This window comes from Giraffa tippelskirchi, chromosome 11, assembly GCF_054371585.1.
Source record: "Giraffa tippelskirchi isolate mGirTip1 chromosome 11, T2T-mGirTip1v1.2.pri, whole genome shotgun sequence".
Taxonomy (NCBI): Eukaryota; Metazoa; Chordata; class Mammalia; order Artiodactyla; family Giraffidae; genus Giraffa; species Giraffa tippelskirchi.
Window position 1 is genome coordinate 8257608 of NC_137285.1, and position 15421 is coordinate 8273028.

At 50.0% G+C, this 15421-nt stretch overlaps 2 protein-coding genes across 14 annotated transcripts in view; one reads left to right on the top strand and one right to left on the bottom strand.

The window, feature by feature from the left end:
- SART3 (spliceosome associated factor 3, U4/U6 recycling protein) overlaps positions 1–7117 on the bottom strand; it is a 46125-nt gene extending 39008 nt beyond the window's left edge. For all 12 annotated transcript variants that reach the window (XR_014069098.1, XR_014069096.1, XR_014069095.1 and 9 more), the window contains exon 1: positions 6786–7117. Coding sequence is in view for 5 of the 12 variants with exons in the window: in XM_081542980.1 (XP_081399106.1) it covers positions 6786–7097 (312 nt within the window). In the remaining 7 variants the exon portion in view is untranslated. The remainder of the gene's footprint in view (positions 1–6785) is intronic.
- A 1364-nt stretch (positions 7118–8481) lies between these two features.
- ISCU (iron-sulfur cluster assembly enzyme) lies at positions 8482–14736 on the top strand. 2 transcript variants are annotated; one of them, XM_081542985.1, is made up of 5 exons: positions 8482–8614; positions 10155–10268; positions 11084–11194; positions 12649–12727; positions 14199–14736. In XM_081542985.1, exons 1-5 carry the CDS (start codon positions 8501–8503, stop codon positions 14282–14284), a joined length of 504 nt encoding a protein of 167 aa, XP_081399111.1. In that variant the 5' UTR covers positions 8482–8500; the 3' UTR covers positions 14285–14736. The 2 variants fall into 2 exon arrangements, with proteins under 2 accessions (XP_081399111.1, XP_081399112.1); XM_081542986.1 differs by lacking the exon at positions 14199–14736 and adding an exon at positions 13384–13418.
- The last annotated feature ends 685 nt before the right edge of the window (positions 14737–15421 follow it).

The window sequence follows — 15421 nt, forward strand, 5'->3', positions numbered from 1 at the left end:
AACAAACCTCAACAAATTTTTAAAAAATTGAATCATACAGGTATGTTTTCTAATAAGAAGAGAAGCAAACTAGAAATCAATAGCTGTAGGAATCAATCTCTCTAAACACTTGGAAACTAAGCAACAAAAAAAATTTTTTTTTATTTTTTGGCTACATCCTGCAGCATGTGGGATCCTAGTTCCTGACTGGGGGTCGAACTCGAAAACCCTGTAATGGAAGGCAGAATCTTGACCACTGGACCGCCGGGAAGTCCCAAGCAATACACTTCTAAATAATCTATGGATCAAAAAAGAAATCTCAAAGAAAATTTAAAATACATAGAATGAAAATGAAAATACAGCAAATCAAAATAAGTGGACTGCAGCTAGCACTACGTGGAGAGGAAAACTGACAGAACTAAAGTCAATGTACAAAAAGGATTATACACCATGACTACGTGGGAGTTATTCCAGGTATACAAAGCTAGTTCAATCTTTAAAAACTAATCCCTATATTCCACCATATAACAAAGTAAAAACCAAAAATAATGACATCAATTTAATACAGAAAATGCACTTGACAAAATTCAACAACCATTCACAATAAAAACTCTCAGCAAGTTAGGATTTTACCAAAATTAAACTTTTTGCTCTGTAAAAGACGGTTGTGCTCACGTGTGTTCAGTTGCTAAGTCGTGTCCGATTCTTTCAACCCCATGGACTGTAGCCCGCCAGGCTCCTCTGTCCATTGGGTTTGCTAGGCAAGAACTGTGTCTCCTGCTCTAGCAGGCAGATTCTTTACCACTGCACCAACCACCTGGGAACCCCCGTAAAAGACTGTTAGGAGGATGCAAAGACAAGCTATAGGCCAGGAAAAAAAAAATGTATAAAGGAAGCATCTGGTGAAGTTAACATCTAAAAGATAGAATTCCAAACTAGAGTTAAAAAAACAAACAATCTAAACAAAAACTGGCAAAAGACATGAACCAAAAATGTACATCCGAAGAGGACACAGACGGCCAGTGAGCGCACGTGAACAGCGGCCGACATCATTAGCTGTAAGGAGCACACAAACTGACTCTACCACGAGCTACCGTTCCACACCTATCAGAACGGCCAAAAGTGGACTTGCCTGGGGGTCCAGTGATAAAAACCCGCCTGCCAATGCAGGGGACACAGGTTGGACCCCAGGTGCCACAACCGCTGAAGCCCAGAGCCCAGAGCCCAAGCTCAAGTGATGCCACAAGGAACCCACATACCACAACCAGAGAGCAGCCCCCACTTGCCACAACTAGAGAAAGCAAGGAATACCCAGCACAGCCAAAACTAAATTTTTTTAAAAGAAAGAAAACAGAAACAAAACCAAGAATGGCCAGAAGGGAAAACAGTGGCACCACCAAATGCTAGAGAAGGTGTTTAAAAAAAAAAAAGGCAGTTCCCTTTAAAATTCAACATACAACTACTGTACCACCCAACAAATGCACCCTTAGGCATTTTTCCAGAGCGATAAAACCTAGGTTCACACAAACACCGTTAGGACTATGCATAACGGCTGTACTCCTAACAACCACATCTGGAAAGAACTCAGAGGTCCTTCAATGGGTGAGTGGGTAAACGAACCATGGAACACACACGCTATGGAAAACTACTCAGCCATAAAAAGGAACGAACTAATATAAACACACAGCTCGGATGAATCTTGAGGGAATTATGCTGAGTGAAAGCTCCTCCCCAAAGGTTACATACTATATGATTCCACTTATCTAGTATTCTTGAAATAATAAAACTATAGGAGTAGGGATCAGATTAGTGGGTGCCAAAGGTCAGACTGTGGCTCTACCTGGGTTGCAGGAGGGACCTGAGGTGACAGAGCCCATCGGTGTATTGACTCTGGCAACGTTAATACGAGAGCTGTGAGACTGTACTCCAGTTTACCATTGGGGGAAACTGGATAAAGGGTACACAGGATCTGTCTATATTATTTCTTGGAACTGCAAGGAAATCTACAATTACCTCAAAATGAAAACTTTAATTTTGCAAAAAAAAGCTTTCAAATGAGTTACGGTATGGGGTTACATTAGGTCTATACACCAAGGGACTCCCTTGGTGGTCTGGCAGCGAAGACTCTGAGCTCCCAATGCAAGGGGCTTGGGTTTGATCCCTGGTCAGGGAACTAGACCCCACATGCTGCACCTAAGAACCGGTGCAGCCAAATAAATAATTAAAAAAAAAAGTCTAGGGACTTCCCTGGCAGTTCAGTGGTTAAGAATCCGTCTGCCAATGCAGGGGACACGGGTTTGACTCCTGGTCCAGGAAGGTCCCACACACCGAGGAGCAACCAAACCCATGCACCACAACTACTGAGCCCACGATCTGCAACAAGAAAAGCCACCGCGGTAAGACCGTGCACCGCAACTAGCGAGTAGCCCCCACAACTAGAGAAAACCCGCTCACAGCAATGAAGACCCAGCACAGCCAAGTAAGTAATTTTTTTTTAAAGTCTACACACTGAGACTAGGTTAGTATCCACTCTTCCAACATCTGCCACAACATTTCAGCAATAAATATTTCCCTCTCCAGAGATGACAGATGAATGATAATTCATTCAACTAACACTGCCATCTGACAATATACTCTTAGTAATCTAGACAGTAGCTACTGCATTAAACTGCACATAAGAGGATCTGTTTCAGCAGATAATGAGTTAGACCTTGGAACAGACACAGGACAAACTGACCAACAGAACACTAGAGAGTGTATCACAGAGGGACACTGGGGTATCCGCTGAAATGAATTCATAACCCATGACCCTGACCCCAGTTTGAACAATACTGACTTGGAGAATACTGACTCTTACACAGCTTCAAGAGTGGCAGTTTATCAGTAACAATGTTCCTGTAGCTAGTCTGTATTAGGGAAAAAACTGCAGGCAATTCAAACGCCAGAACAACCGATAAGCTGTGCGCTACTCGCACCCCAGTGTACTGAATACACAGCAGTCAAAACGGATCACTAGAAGGAACATGGCGGAACCTCAGAAACACGCCTCTGAGTGGAGAGCACTCCCAGAAAACATACCACAAGACACACTTTCCTAAAGGCTCAAAAACAAACAAAAGCGGACCGTATCTGCTCAGGACTGGATGCTTAGTGGATACGATTACACATTTTAAAAGAGAAGGGAGCAGAAGTCCATCAGGTTCAAGAAAGCAGTCACCTGGGTTTGCGGGTGTGGGGCAGCGGTGAGGCTCGAGGCAGGGCACTGGGAACCGGGAGAAGCCGTCTGGACAGGCAGCACCACTGATGAAGCCCCCACTCTGAGAGTGAGGGGCAGAGCAAGGGTGTTCACCTCTTTACCACCCTTGACAATTTACAGATGTGAACTGCTCTGTATACCTCAAATTACACGTAAACAGGGACTTGGTGGCCCAGTGGCTAAGACTCCTCACTCCCAGTGCAGGGGGCCCAGGTTCAATCCCTGGTCAGGGAACTGGACCTCATATGCGGCAACTAAAACAAAAAGATCCCACGGATCCCGCATGCTGCAACTAAGACCCAGCACAACCAAATAAATAAAAACATGTTTTTTTAAATTACAAGCAAACAGATAATAAAGAATCAGTAACACATAAGCCCATGATCTGTAATTTTTTTACAAATCTTTAAGCAACCTTCTCCTGCTCATGATTGATAAAACTTGACAGGCTGAATCCACCCCAAGATTACGTGATGGGCTGAAAAATGTCAGAACGCGGTCAGGACACAAGTGTTCTAATGCCCACCAATTCTGTTTCCCTACCTGTACTAGAAGGCACTAGAGTGCACCTCTGGATCTCAAGTGGGCTGCCGTGACACAGCGATGTCTCAAAATCAACTATCCAGTGCGTTAACAAGTAACAACAATGAGAGAAGAGGAGATGGCGAGAGGCGTGCTGTTCTCACGAAGGCACAGGCGTGGCTCACAGGTCCCCCCATCACGCCAACGCACCTGGGTCTGAAGGTGTTCTCCGAGCAGGAAGGGGTGGGGAGTCCTGGGAGTAACATCCACCCAAGCCCTCCTGTGACCACCACAGGGAGGGCAGGAGAGAGAGGTACAAAACCCACTGAAGAAATGTCTCTAGGATGGTTTTCGGTCTCAATTTCTGATTTTTAGGCTCAAATGATGAAGGTACTGTATATGGAGAGGCACTCTGGGAGTATGTACTTTAATGCCCAATGACATGCATTTCGGAGACCTTTCAGAGAGTTCAACCACAGCTGACAGATAAGCACACGTGCCGGTCTAGTCCAGTCTCAGAACATCACCAAGGACAAAGGACACTTCAAAGAAAGAGGTGGCCTGGCCGTCATGCAAGCGCTCTGCTACAGGTTTCCTTGGGGAAGGGCGGGGACGGAGAGGTGACAGAGGCGCCTGGTGGAGACCACACTCGGCCCAATCACGTGAAGGGACCACAAGGTGCCACTTTTAGTTTCAGCCACGACCACACACACAGTGGGACACCTCCGCTTCTGTTATCTGGACAGATTTCACAGCTGACTGAGAGCTTTCATAAAAACACTTGGGGTGAGAAGCGGAATTCAAATACAACAAGGCCGAGCGCTTGGCAGGCCTCTCTGGAAGTTACTGACCATCATGCTCCACCAGGAGAGTCGTTACAGCAAGAACTAGAGGCTGTGGGATTAGAAGGAGGTGGGAGGGAGTTTTGGAAAAACTGGAAAAGTCCATTTCTGGACCCCAGGAAGAAGATAAAGCCAGAGGCTCTTCATTTTACCATCACCTGTCGAATCCCATCCTGTGTGGTGGACTGAGGTAGGGTTGGCAAGTACACAACACCAGAGACCAGGAGACTTCTGCCCTGACCCGTCCTCCACCCTAGTAAGCAGAGTACCCTCATTGAGGACTTAATCCCTCCACTTCCGAGCTTCCCCTTCCCCTCAACAGGTAATGCTATTTCTCCGACCGAGCAAGCTAGGGGCTCACTGAAAGGCCAAAGGCCAGAGCAACAGACTGCCACAGGTGGCCAGCCACTTCATATTCCACCGCAACTCCTGAGTGAGTAAGAGAATAAATGGACTTCAGCGTGCCTGTTTGTGAAAGGCAGAAACAGTAACCACCTGCCTACCCCTGGTTGGTTCAGGTGGGATGACGAATGAGACCGATATACCAAGAGAAGATAGAACTATTTCACAACTTAACAGGAACGTCACCACCAGAGAGGACATTGTAAGGAATCTCACACCCAGCCAAGTTAACTGAGAAACCCAGGCTACCAACCTCACATCACTAAGTGATTTCATAGCCACTGTGGCATTCGGTCCACAGATAACCTTGAAAAGTTCAAATGCCCTTAGGCCTGACTATGACCAAATCATTTCATCAGTCCTTCTGCACCCTGGTGTCCTCGTCTGTAAAATGAGAAGGAGCTCCATCTCTTCTGTTTGCCCCTCCAAGTCCACTCCACCCTCTCGCCTGCCTGTCCTGGGACCCACACCGTGTGGACCACATCCATGGGGTCTCTGGGTCTCCAGCTTCCAGCAGGGTTTGCCCAGTAGGCCGTGTGGAAGAGAGGCACAGAGGTAGGTCAGGGTGCTTCTTGCCCACCCCACTCCCTGATGGGAAACAGGGGCTACCTCCCTGGAACAGACATCTCAACTCCTCTCGGGGGTCCTCTCCACGGAACTATCTAGAAAACCAGTCACTCCCATCACCTCTTCAAGACTACAGGTGGACACCTAAAGGTCCTACTACTACTAGCCCTGGGGAATCGAACCTTTGCTCCTGACTTTCCTGCCCTAGACTCAGCAGTCTCTCCATTGCTGTGTTGTGCCCAGTCTCGTCCAACTCTTTGTGACCCCACGGACAAGAGACTGGCAGGCTCCTCTGTCCATGGGATTTCTCTGCCAAGAATACTGGAGTGGGTTGCCATTTCCTTCTCCAGGGGATCCTCCTGACCCAGGGATCGAACCCACGTCTCCTGCATTGGCTGGCGGATTCTTCACCACTGAGCCACCTGGGAGGCCCAGTCTCTTTATGGACCTTTACTCCAAACTCTCCTAACTTGAATGTATGGCCTATTTTCTGCTGGGATGCTGGATTTCACAGGAGACACCACCCCCTGTACCTCATAAGGTTACAGATTAGCAATCACGTAGCTACTATTGCCAGGCCCCAAGCCCTGATCACCTGTTGTAACAATTCTCTGCGCGCGGGAACTGTTTTCCCCAGTTTACAGAGTGGAGGATGAGAGACGTTAAAATATTGGCCCGAGCGCAAGCAGGTGTGAAAGGGATAGAAATGGGGCCTTAGCCTCCAGACGCTAATTCCATTTCTATTATCACCGTCACGGTCACTATTTTCCCTACCACGCCAAAGCTCCTTATCTTCGTCATTTCTACAGGCAAATAACTCTTCCTGGAGGAGAAGAATCTTATTTCTAGGCCTGGACACAGGTGAACGGTCTGGCTAAGAGCGGGAGCTGCGGAGTCATTCAAAGTTCAAAGCCTGACTCGCCACTTGCAGGAAGTGTAACGGTGAGCAAGAGAATTCCCTCCACCGGGAGCCTCAGGGTCCTCCCACAAAACGGGAAATACAGCAATTCCCTCGCCGGGTTCTGGCGAGGGTTCAATAGGATAACGCTTGCGAAGCACCTAGCGAGCAGTAAGCGCTCCGAGGACCGAAGACGCGCTGGGCAACTGCGGTTTGGAAGCCTTGGCGCTTTTTATTACCTCCGAGGACCAGGGAGGTGGGCCGGGGTCTGGGAACCCGTGGGAGAGAGCCCGCCGCCGCCGCCCACCCCCGCGCCCACCTGCTCCTCCAGCCGCTCTATCTCCAGCTGGTTCTTCTCCTCTTCATCGTACCCCCACTCGTACTCCCCGGGGGAGCTCTCGGCCGAGGAAGCCATGGCGTACTCCTCATCTCCATCGCTCTCACTCACGCCTTCCTCCTGCTGGTCCCACTCTGGCCCCATGGTCTTGTACGTCGCCGCGGCCACGGCTCTCGATAACACCTTCCTCCTCGCCCGAGCCGCCTTAGCCTCATCCTCCTCTCCCTCGGCCTCGGGCCCGGCCTTGGGCTCAGCCTCCGCTTCAGAAGCCGATGCTGCGGCCGCCGTCGCCATCTTGGACTTCCAGAGACTCCCGGGTCCTCATTTGGCCGCCAAAGACCCGCAGTAGTAGGAGCTGCCCGCGGCGCGCGCCTGTTCAAAATCCCGCTCTTCTGCCACCTGAAGAGAAACTATGCGCCTCGGATGACATGGAAATCTCGAAATACACGAGATTCATGTTATTTTATATACTTTCAGTAGCTCTTGTCAGGAAAAAAAAAGCTCACCAACGGGGCACGCGTTCCGGCACAACGTCGGACAGAACTTGGGTCCTTAGGCAGGAAGTGGAAGCCATAGAGGCAGCCACGGAGTGAGCGTGATGGTTGTAGTTAAGTGTTTGGCGCCATCTTGGGAAGGTCAAAAATGATTCTTGGAATAAACACCTTACCACCTAGTCTGACCTGGTCCGTGATTCAATCTCCCCAGCAACAGAGCCTAAAACGCGCAGAAAAGTCTTAAGTCCTCAGGGGAGGATCGATTGCACCATTCATGAGAATAACTCATTTCCCAGAGATTCCTTCCCTTTATCTAATGCCTGGCGCTTAGCACCTAAATACACGTGTGAGTTTTGATTTTATAGGATCATATTCTGCAAACCAGTATCAATAAATTACATTAATAAACATTTACTTAGAATCTCTTCATTGCTATATCTTGTGGTTTAATCTGTGCCAGTTTGCTTTTTAATAGAGACATAAACATATACACTTTTTAAAATCAGAGCAAAGTATTCTTTCCTTTAGTTAAGCTTCTCACTTAAGAGGTAGAAAAGACTTGGTGGGTCTATTTATTGCCTTGGTCCCTCATTAGCAAGCTTAATTGTGTCGTTTTTGGTTGTTTTCCCAAAGCACCCTGACAAAAAGTAGATACTCAACACCGATTTGCTCAATGGGTGAAGAACTGTCCTTGAATTAGTACAAAAAAGATAAGAGGTTTACAAAGACGCTATCTTTCACCTAGGAGCACACAGCCAGTTAGGAGCCGAAACGAGATTCTAACTAAGGACTGTTCAAGTCAGAACCGCAGCTGGGCACCTCTGGGCAACCTAGGGCAAGTTACTAAACCGTTCGGATCTTCAAATTCCTAAGCTGCAAAATAGAGCCAAGAAGGGTGGACTGGTTGAACCTCTGCGCCGAATTCCGGCGGGGGGGCTTTGTGAACGCAAAGCTGTGTCCCGATTTCCAGCTCAAGAATCCTCAAGATTCAGAACCCAGCTCGGTGGACCAGCCCTCGAGCGACTTCAAACCTTTGGGCTCCGCGCCCCAGGAACAAAACGCGGACACGTGAACGCTGCGGGAGAGCGCAGGCGCAAGGTCGCCGGGACATTAAAGGGTGCGCGCTCCCAGCTGGGAGCCGACTCGCGCACGCGCCCCTCCCCTCGGCCGCGCGCTCCACCTGCGCAGGCGCAAGCCCGCAAGATGGCGGCGGCTGGAGCGGGCCGTCTGAGGCGGGCGGCGTCGGCTCTGTTGCTCCGGGCCCCGCGCCTTCCCGCCCGGGAGCTGTCAGCTCCCGCTCGGCTGTATCACAAGAAGGTAAGAGCGGCTGGGAGTGCCGCAACGGGCGGGGGGACGGGGGGGCCGGGAGTGCGAGGACCACCGAGAGGACTTAGGGGTCCTAGTGAAGGCCCAGCCTAGTGGCCTTCCCGGCTCTGCGCGGCCCTGGAACCCCGACTGCAGCCCAGGGCCCTGGCCGCCCCCGACCTTGGATGGAGGGGCCTTCCTCTCAAGATGCCGCCTCGAATGACTTTCCCTCGCTGCGCTGGGGCAACTAAGCGCGCCTGAAACAAGAATGACAGCTCCCGCTAGCCTAGCGGCCGCTGCCCGCAATCTCGAGCATCCATCCAGCCTTTAAACCTCTCGACTGCCCAGCAAGCAGGGTCTTGCTCTGTCCGGGCCAGCCGGACACACAGCGGCGCGGGCCCCGGCTTCAGCCAAGGCCACTGCCCTGGCCGAGTGACCTTGGGCAAGTCACTGCCCCGCGCTCGTCAGATGGGGTCTGGGCAGCGCCCCTGTACGCGAGACCATTGCCTGCGGAGTCCTGGGCAGGGCGCTTGGCACAGGGAGGCCACTGAGGGTTGATGTTACTGTTGCAGGAGCTCAGAGCCTCCGAGTGGACATGGACGTGTAACCAACAGTCGTCACGTTTTTGTGTTTGTTTTGGTTTGGTTTGGGGGTGGTGGGACGCTGTGAGTTAAGAGACAGGTTGAGGAGTTGGCAGCCCTTACCTTCCGGGGGCTTCCTTAAAGTCCCTAAACATGAGAGGTGTCTCACTTGGGAATCAGTTAACTAAAAAAAGAATGCGGTAAATCAACCCCGGGGCAGAAAGTCCAGATTGGATATTATCTTACAGATCCTTGGACTTGGGAGTCAAAATCCGTGGTCGGATAGGTCGGGGGAAGGGGACTGGAAGCTCGGAATACTTAACGACCAACTGAGAAACAAACCGCAAAGTTTTTAAAGCCTCGCGTGTGCCAGTTTGAATAGATGTCTACTCTGTTCTGGCTTCCACGCGTTTGCGCACAGACCTCACTCCCCGCGGACCCAGGGCTGTATATTGTTGACAGTACACGCGGAATGACCTGGCACTCGCAGCCTTTCCGCCACCAGGGCGCGCTGCGGCACCGCAGATTTCAGGGCCCCGAAATACCGTCATGGTTATTCTTGATCATCGCACACATACGGCCGTATTCCATAGCCTTGTTCCTCCTGTAACAATCTCCTTGAGGCTTCTGGGAAGTCCTTCCCTTTCTGGACCATACGTACGTACAGGGTTTTTGAATAGTAATCATTCTTTTGAAAATGGATTTTCTTCCGAAATTACAAAGTGCTGTTTGAGCCCAACTCTGTGACTTGGGTGGTTAGAGGTCAAGTAATTAAAACCCCACAGAATTAAGACATGATTTTGCTGATTTTTCTCCAGGATCCCCATATCTTTTACATCCTGCCCAAGTGAAATTTGGTATTTAGTGATGGCCTGCCAGGTCCAGCTTGCTGACTTGATGGAGCTTGCCATCGAAGTCGGGGAGAGGAACAGCAAGAGTGACTGTGATTTCTCTTCACTCTCTCATTTCAGGTTGTTGATCATTATGAAAATCCCCGAAACGTGGGGTCCCTTGACAAGACATCTAAAAATGTTGGGACTGGATTGGTGGGGGCTCCAGCGTGTGGTGATGTCATGAAATTACAGGTACCCCTGGTTTCCATCTTTACTGGTGGTAACGGTGACCCCTTTGCTCGTACAGTGCTCTGTAGTTGACAGAGCATTTACATGTCCAGCATTACCTCTGATCCCCATCTTGATTCCTGTGAGGTGGGATAAGTCAGTGTTATAAATGATTTCAGCAGGGGCTGAATCCTAGTCCTACTGGTAAACTGTGCTGACCCCTTCTGACAGAATAAACGGATCTCACGTTCATACTCACTGTATCAGTTAGCAATCCCCAGAGGGATAGGAAATGCAATAAATCAAACTCTCCCTGCCCCCACGTTGGAAGCGCCTGGCACTCTGGTAAACCATAGCTTTCTCCACAGCTCCTTCGTCACCGTGGTGGGAAGCTGGCCAGATGGCTTCATGCCTATCTTGGAAAACAGAAACAAGGCAGGAGGGAATGCACTACATGCAGTTTGATATCAAAGGAAAAAGCACTAACCAGTGACCTTTATTGCAAACTCTCGCAGTGTTTAAAGATGCACACTGACCCAGCAGCTGGGAAGAGGGCCTCACAGCCAACACTCAGGCTTGGGAGTGGGAGGAGACTGCAGAGGAGGCATACTTTTTGGTTGATCTTTGCCCACTAGGCCCGTATAATTCTGTATAGTTGTCCCTGCTTGCAACTTTTCATTGCCGAACTCTTTGAAACAGAGGGGCCTCAGTAATCAATGCCTAAACTTTTACGTACGGAAAACAGGACCAAAACTCTTAGGAAGTGCCCTGTGGGCCTTCCTGAGTGCCAGGTTCTGCAGGCAGCACCAGAACCCTGCTAACTCCTGCCTCTTTTCTAGATTCAAGTGGATGAAAAGGGGAAGATCGTGGACGCCAGGTTTAAAACATTTGGCTGTGGTTCTGCCATTGCCTCCAGCTCATTAGCCACCGAATGGGTAAAGGGGAAGACGGTAAGGCACTTGAAAACTAGAATTAAATCATATTCCCACACACCTGGCTCTCGGTTAAGGGAAGGGTTTAAACAAACAAACACTATAATTTTTTTCTAAATATTCCAAGAATTTTCTTTTTAATTTTGCTTACCCAGATTTTTATCAAATTCTTCTCCACACTGGGAATTATGGATAACCTTAAGTGTTCTTTTAGTTTGGGGTTTTCTGTTGTTGTTGACCATTTTTATTTGTTTGGGGGTTTTGGTGGTGTTTTAACTAAATCAAAAAGAGGTCCCCACCTACCCCTAGAACACAACACAAGTGGAGAGAAATCTTTGGCTTTCTCCAAGGTCACAGATCTTATCATTTCTTCGAAGTCTAAGTCTGCTCTGGGGTGGGTGTACCATGGTTTGGTTTGTTTATTTCTCCCCATCTGGTTTTAGGAAGGATTAGAGGTGGCTTACAAGGATTCATGAGATAACAAACTAGCCTTTCGAAAGTCCTGTCCTCATTAAAACCTCTCAGAAAAGCCAGACTGTAGGTGCTCATCCTTGCAGCCCCAACAGCCAGAGTTCAGCAAGCTGAGTCACGGAGGCCTGTGCCGGGCAGCTCTGCAGCCAAGCCGCCTGCCAGGCCATGTGCCACCAGCCCCCTGTGACTCAGGGCCTCCTGGCCGGCAGGCTCTTCAGGGCCAGGAAGCAAAGACCTAGCTTGTGCCCGCCAATCTGTCCAGAACGATCCTCAGGGGAAGAGGGCATGAGGAGACAGGGCACCTGTCAGGGGAGAGGGCCTTTTTCTGACCTTGAGAGCCTCCCATCTGAATTTGCAGGAACAGAACTTGAAGCTTAATTCAGTAGAGTTAGCGGACTTGGGAGACTGGGGGACAGGCTGGGCAAACGCTTTCCTTAAGGCAGCAGGTCCTGTTCCACAGAGGCCTGCCTCCTGCTCTGCCCTCGGCTTGAGACAAACTCCAGGCATCCTTTCAGCCCACCAGGAGGTGAAAAGTCCTCCCACAGGCAGGGAATGAGCCCCAAGGTCTCCTCCCAGGAGCTGTCTATGCTGCTGGCCCTGGCCCCGCCCACCTCCCTGACACCATCCAGCTCACAGAATCTATGGACGTCAGAGAAGCTCATAGTCACACAACCAACGCAGGAAATCACTGCCTTTCGACAAACAGGCTTGAGGGGACTTCTTGGTGGTCAAGTGGTTAAGATGCGGCACTTCCACTGCAGGGAACACAGGTTCATTCCCTGGTTGGGGAAGTAAGCTCCCTTATGCCTTCTGGCCGAGGGGAAAAAAAAAGGCTAGAGTTGCTGGCCTCGAGCAGATCCCTCCGAGACTCCCCGGGCTCTGCTCCTGGCTGTGACAGTGTCTCTGCAGGCCAGGCTCACCCCAGCCCAGCAATGTTTTCTCTTCGGTCTCACCAGACAGAGCATCACTAATACTGCCCATCTGTCCTGTCTGCCTCTCAGGTGGAGGAAGCCTTGACCATCAAAAACACAGACATCGCCAAGGAGCTGTGCCTGCCGCCTGTGAAACTGCACTGCTCCAGTACGTGTCGCTCCAGCATGCCAACAAGCTTGGACTGGGGGTGGAGGTGGTAATGGGGGTTTTCTGTACTGGCATCCACGTACATTTGGACAGGGGAATGGCAAGTCCTTGGGGGTCATGGAATCCACCTTTATAACGAGGGTTAGAGCTCGGGGAGTCTGTCTTAACAACCTCTAGAAGGTTGGGCCCCAGGGTCTCACGGCAGGTGGTGTGGGTTGGGCATCATGCTGAGCTGGTCGCGGCCTCACTTCTGACCCTTAGGATTGTCCTCCAGTCGTGTCATTACTCCCCCCTCACAGAGGAGGAAATGAGGACTTGGGTTAAAGCCACCCAGCCTCACGGCTCCTCAGTGGAAGGGCCAGAGTCTAAAGCCCAGACTGTGATTCCAAATCTGTGCTGTTCCCACCCCACCGTGGTGAAGTTGGCACCGGTGAAGGAGAAAATGCGGCTTCCACCATAATCCCGTCTGCCGTGCATTTTATCGCTTCCTTTCCAGATGCCGTTACTCTCGGGGTCTGCATCTGTGTATATGGGATGACTCAGCCCAGCTGTGCAGTATCCCCCTCTTCACTGTCCTGAGAGAAAGCCCAGATGCCGAAGGCTTTTACTTGGCTTTCCCATTCAGTCTAAAGCTTTTAAAATCTCAACCTTCTAGGGGAAGGAGGGAATGAGACACAGTAGCCTTAACTAGGTGATGGAGGTTTACTGACCAAATTAGTTAAAAATCAGCAGAGAGCCAGGCCTCCTGCCAGGGCGGGACTCACAGGGCAGGACGTGAGTGCTGGGGCCGGGACAGAGGTCTGCTGAGACCCGAGTTCTTTCCACTTGAGCTGGAGTCTCAAATACCCGAGAATAAAGGCCATAACTTGTAAGCATTTTCACGTGGTTTCAGAGAAACCCTTGCCTTTTCATCAGGCCTTCATGGGCGCTGGAACTTTAGCCAGTGCTCTCAGCCGTCACTCCAGCTCTCTCAATGTTTGTTTCCCCCAAAGCCTCCCTTTTAATACTGACTCCAAAATAAAAGCTGCCAAACCTCGGGATCACTAGAGTGAGCCGGCAAATGCCATCCCACCCCCAAATTGACACAACCCAAGTTATACCAGCCAGCCTCACCGACGTCCACCGCGTTTATCCTGACTTCCGTGTGAACAGCTGAGAACTAACATTTATTGTGTCATTCCTGACCCCCACCCCCACCCCCAGTGCTCCAGACACTTTACATATACAGCCCTCACCCTATCCCAGCAAGAAAGCATGATTGTCCAAGAAGCTAAGGAGCTAACGTAGAATCCCAGGCATGTGCCCGCCAGTCTGTCCCCAGAGCCGCCTCAAGGGAGTGGCTCAGGAAACGGCCAGCTTGCTCCTGGCCCTGCACCCTGGCGAGGTGACTGTTAAGCCCGTCCCAGCTCCACTGCCTCAGCTCTTAAAGATCTAGAAACTTATAGGCTGTGTTTTGTTCCGTTACTTGCAGTGCTGGCTGAAGACGCCATCAAAGCCGCCCTGGCTGATTACAAACTGAAACAAGAACCCAAAACAGGAGAGGCCGAGAAGAAATGAGTCCCTGGTGATGGACGCCTCAAAGGTCCCACAGGCTGCCAGTGCCCCCAGCCACGCAGTCACATAGGTGTTCAGAAGCCCTCGCACTACAATAAAAGCACTCTGAGATCCGCACAACCTTTGCTGCTCAACGTTGCAAGTGTAACTTAAGCAAAATACACAGCCTAGTTGTTCTGAACCCTGTGGTTTCTTGCAGCTCACTTTCATCGCCTTAACCTCACGTGTGTCTATTTCAATTTGTGTGTATGACCCCAAAACTGAAACCAATAGTGAAGTCTCAGGTTTGGGTAGTCGTGAAGTGCACAATATCTAATTTTACCTGAATCTTTTGGGGGAAGATTACCAGTAGAATGCCTTGGTAAGATTATTTGGTAGGACCAAATAATGTACAAGTATTGTACATAAAGCAGATTTTGCATCTGTATAATAAATAAAGGAATGTTGTAAGACAACGTCTGTCTCTGGTAAGCCTTGTCGCTGGGGTCCCTCCCTCACTTCACAGGACTGCCTTCAGCCCCACAGGGTTTGTCCGCAGATGCTGGATGGGGTGATGACCTAGGCTCCTCTCCAAGCAAGCTGGGCAGTAAAGACCACGCATGGAGGTCTTTACAAAGCCGACGTCAATAATGTCTTCTGAAACAAGACGGGAGGGGGGAAGGATATGGCCATCACTCCTTATTGTTCTTCACAAAATAACAGGTTGCCAACTCAAAGTGAATCCAAGAGATTCTTCTTGTAACTTCACTGGTTTCTGAAATCTGAGAAACGCTGGCTTGGACTCTACCCTAAAGCTATGGACCAAATACAGATAGAGGCCTGAGGGATGAGATTTAAATGTCAGTTTCTAGGCCCAGGTTCTGCTCCAGGTCTGGCCAGGCAGTTCCAATATCCGACTTTTTTTTTTTTTAATTTTTATTTAATGGAGTATAGCCGATTGACAAATGTTGTGATAGCTTCAGGTGGACAGCAGAGGGCCTCGGCCATACAACTATACGTATCTGTTCCCCACACCCCTCTCCCATCCAGGCTGCCACACAACATTGAGCAGAGTTCCCTGTGCCGTACAGGAGGCCCTTGTTGGTTATCCAGTTTAAATATAGCAGTGTTTCCATGTCCATCCCAAACTCCCTAATTGTC

Bases quoted from the DNA above. Each gene is read 5' to 3' on its own strand.
- ISCU (XM_081542985.1), top strand. From the start codon at position 8,501: ATGGCGGCGGCTGGAGCGGGCCGTCTGAGGCGGGCGGCGTCGGCTCTG. The intron at 11,195-12,648 runs GTAAGGCACTTG...TCTGCCTCTCAG, and splicing joins AATGGGTAAAGGGGAAGACG to GTGGAGGAAGCCTTGACCAT. The intron at 12,728-14,198 runs GTACGTGTCGCT...CGTTACTTGCAG, and splicing joins TGTGAAACTGCACTGCTCCA to TGCTGGCTGAAGACGCCATC.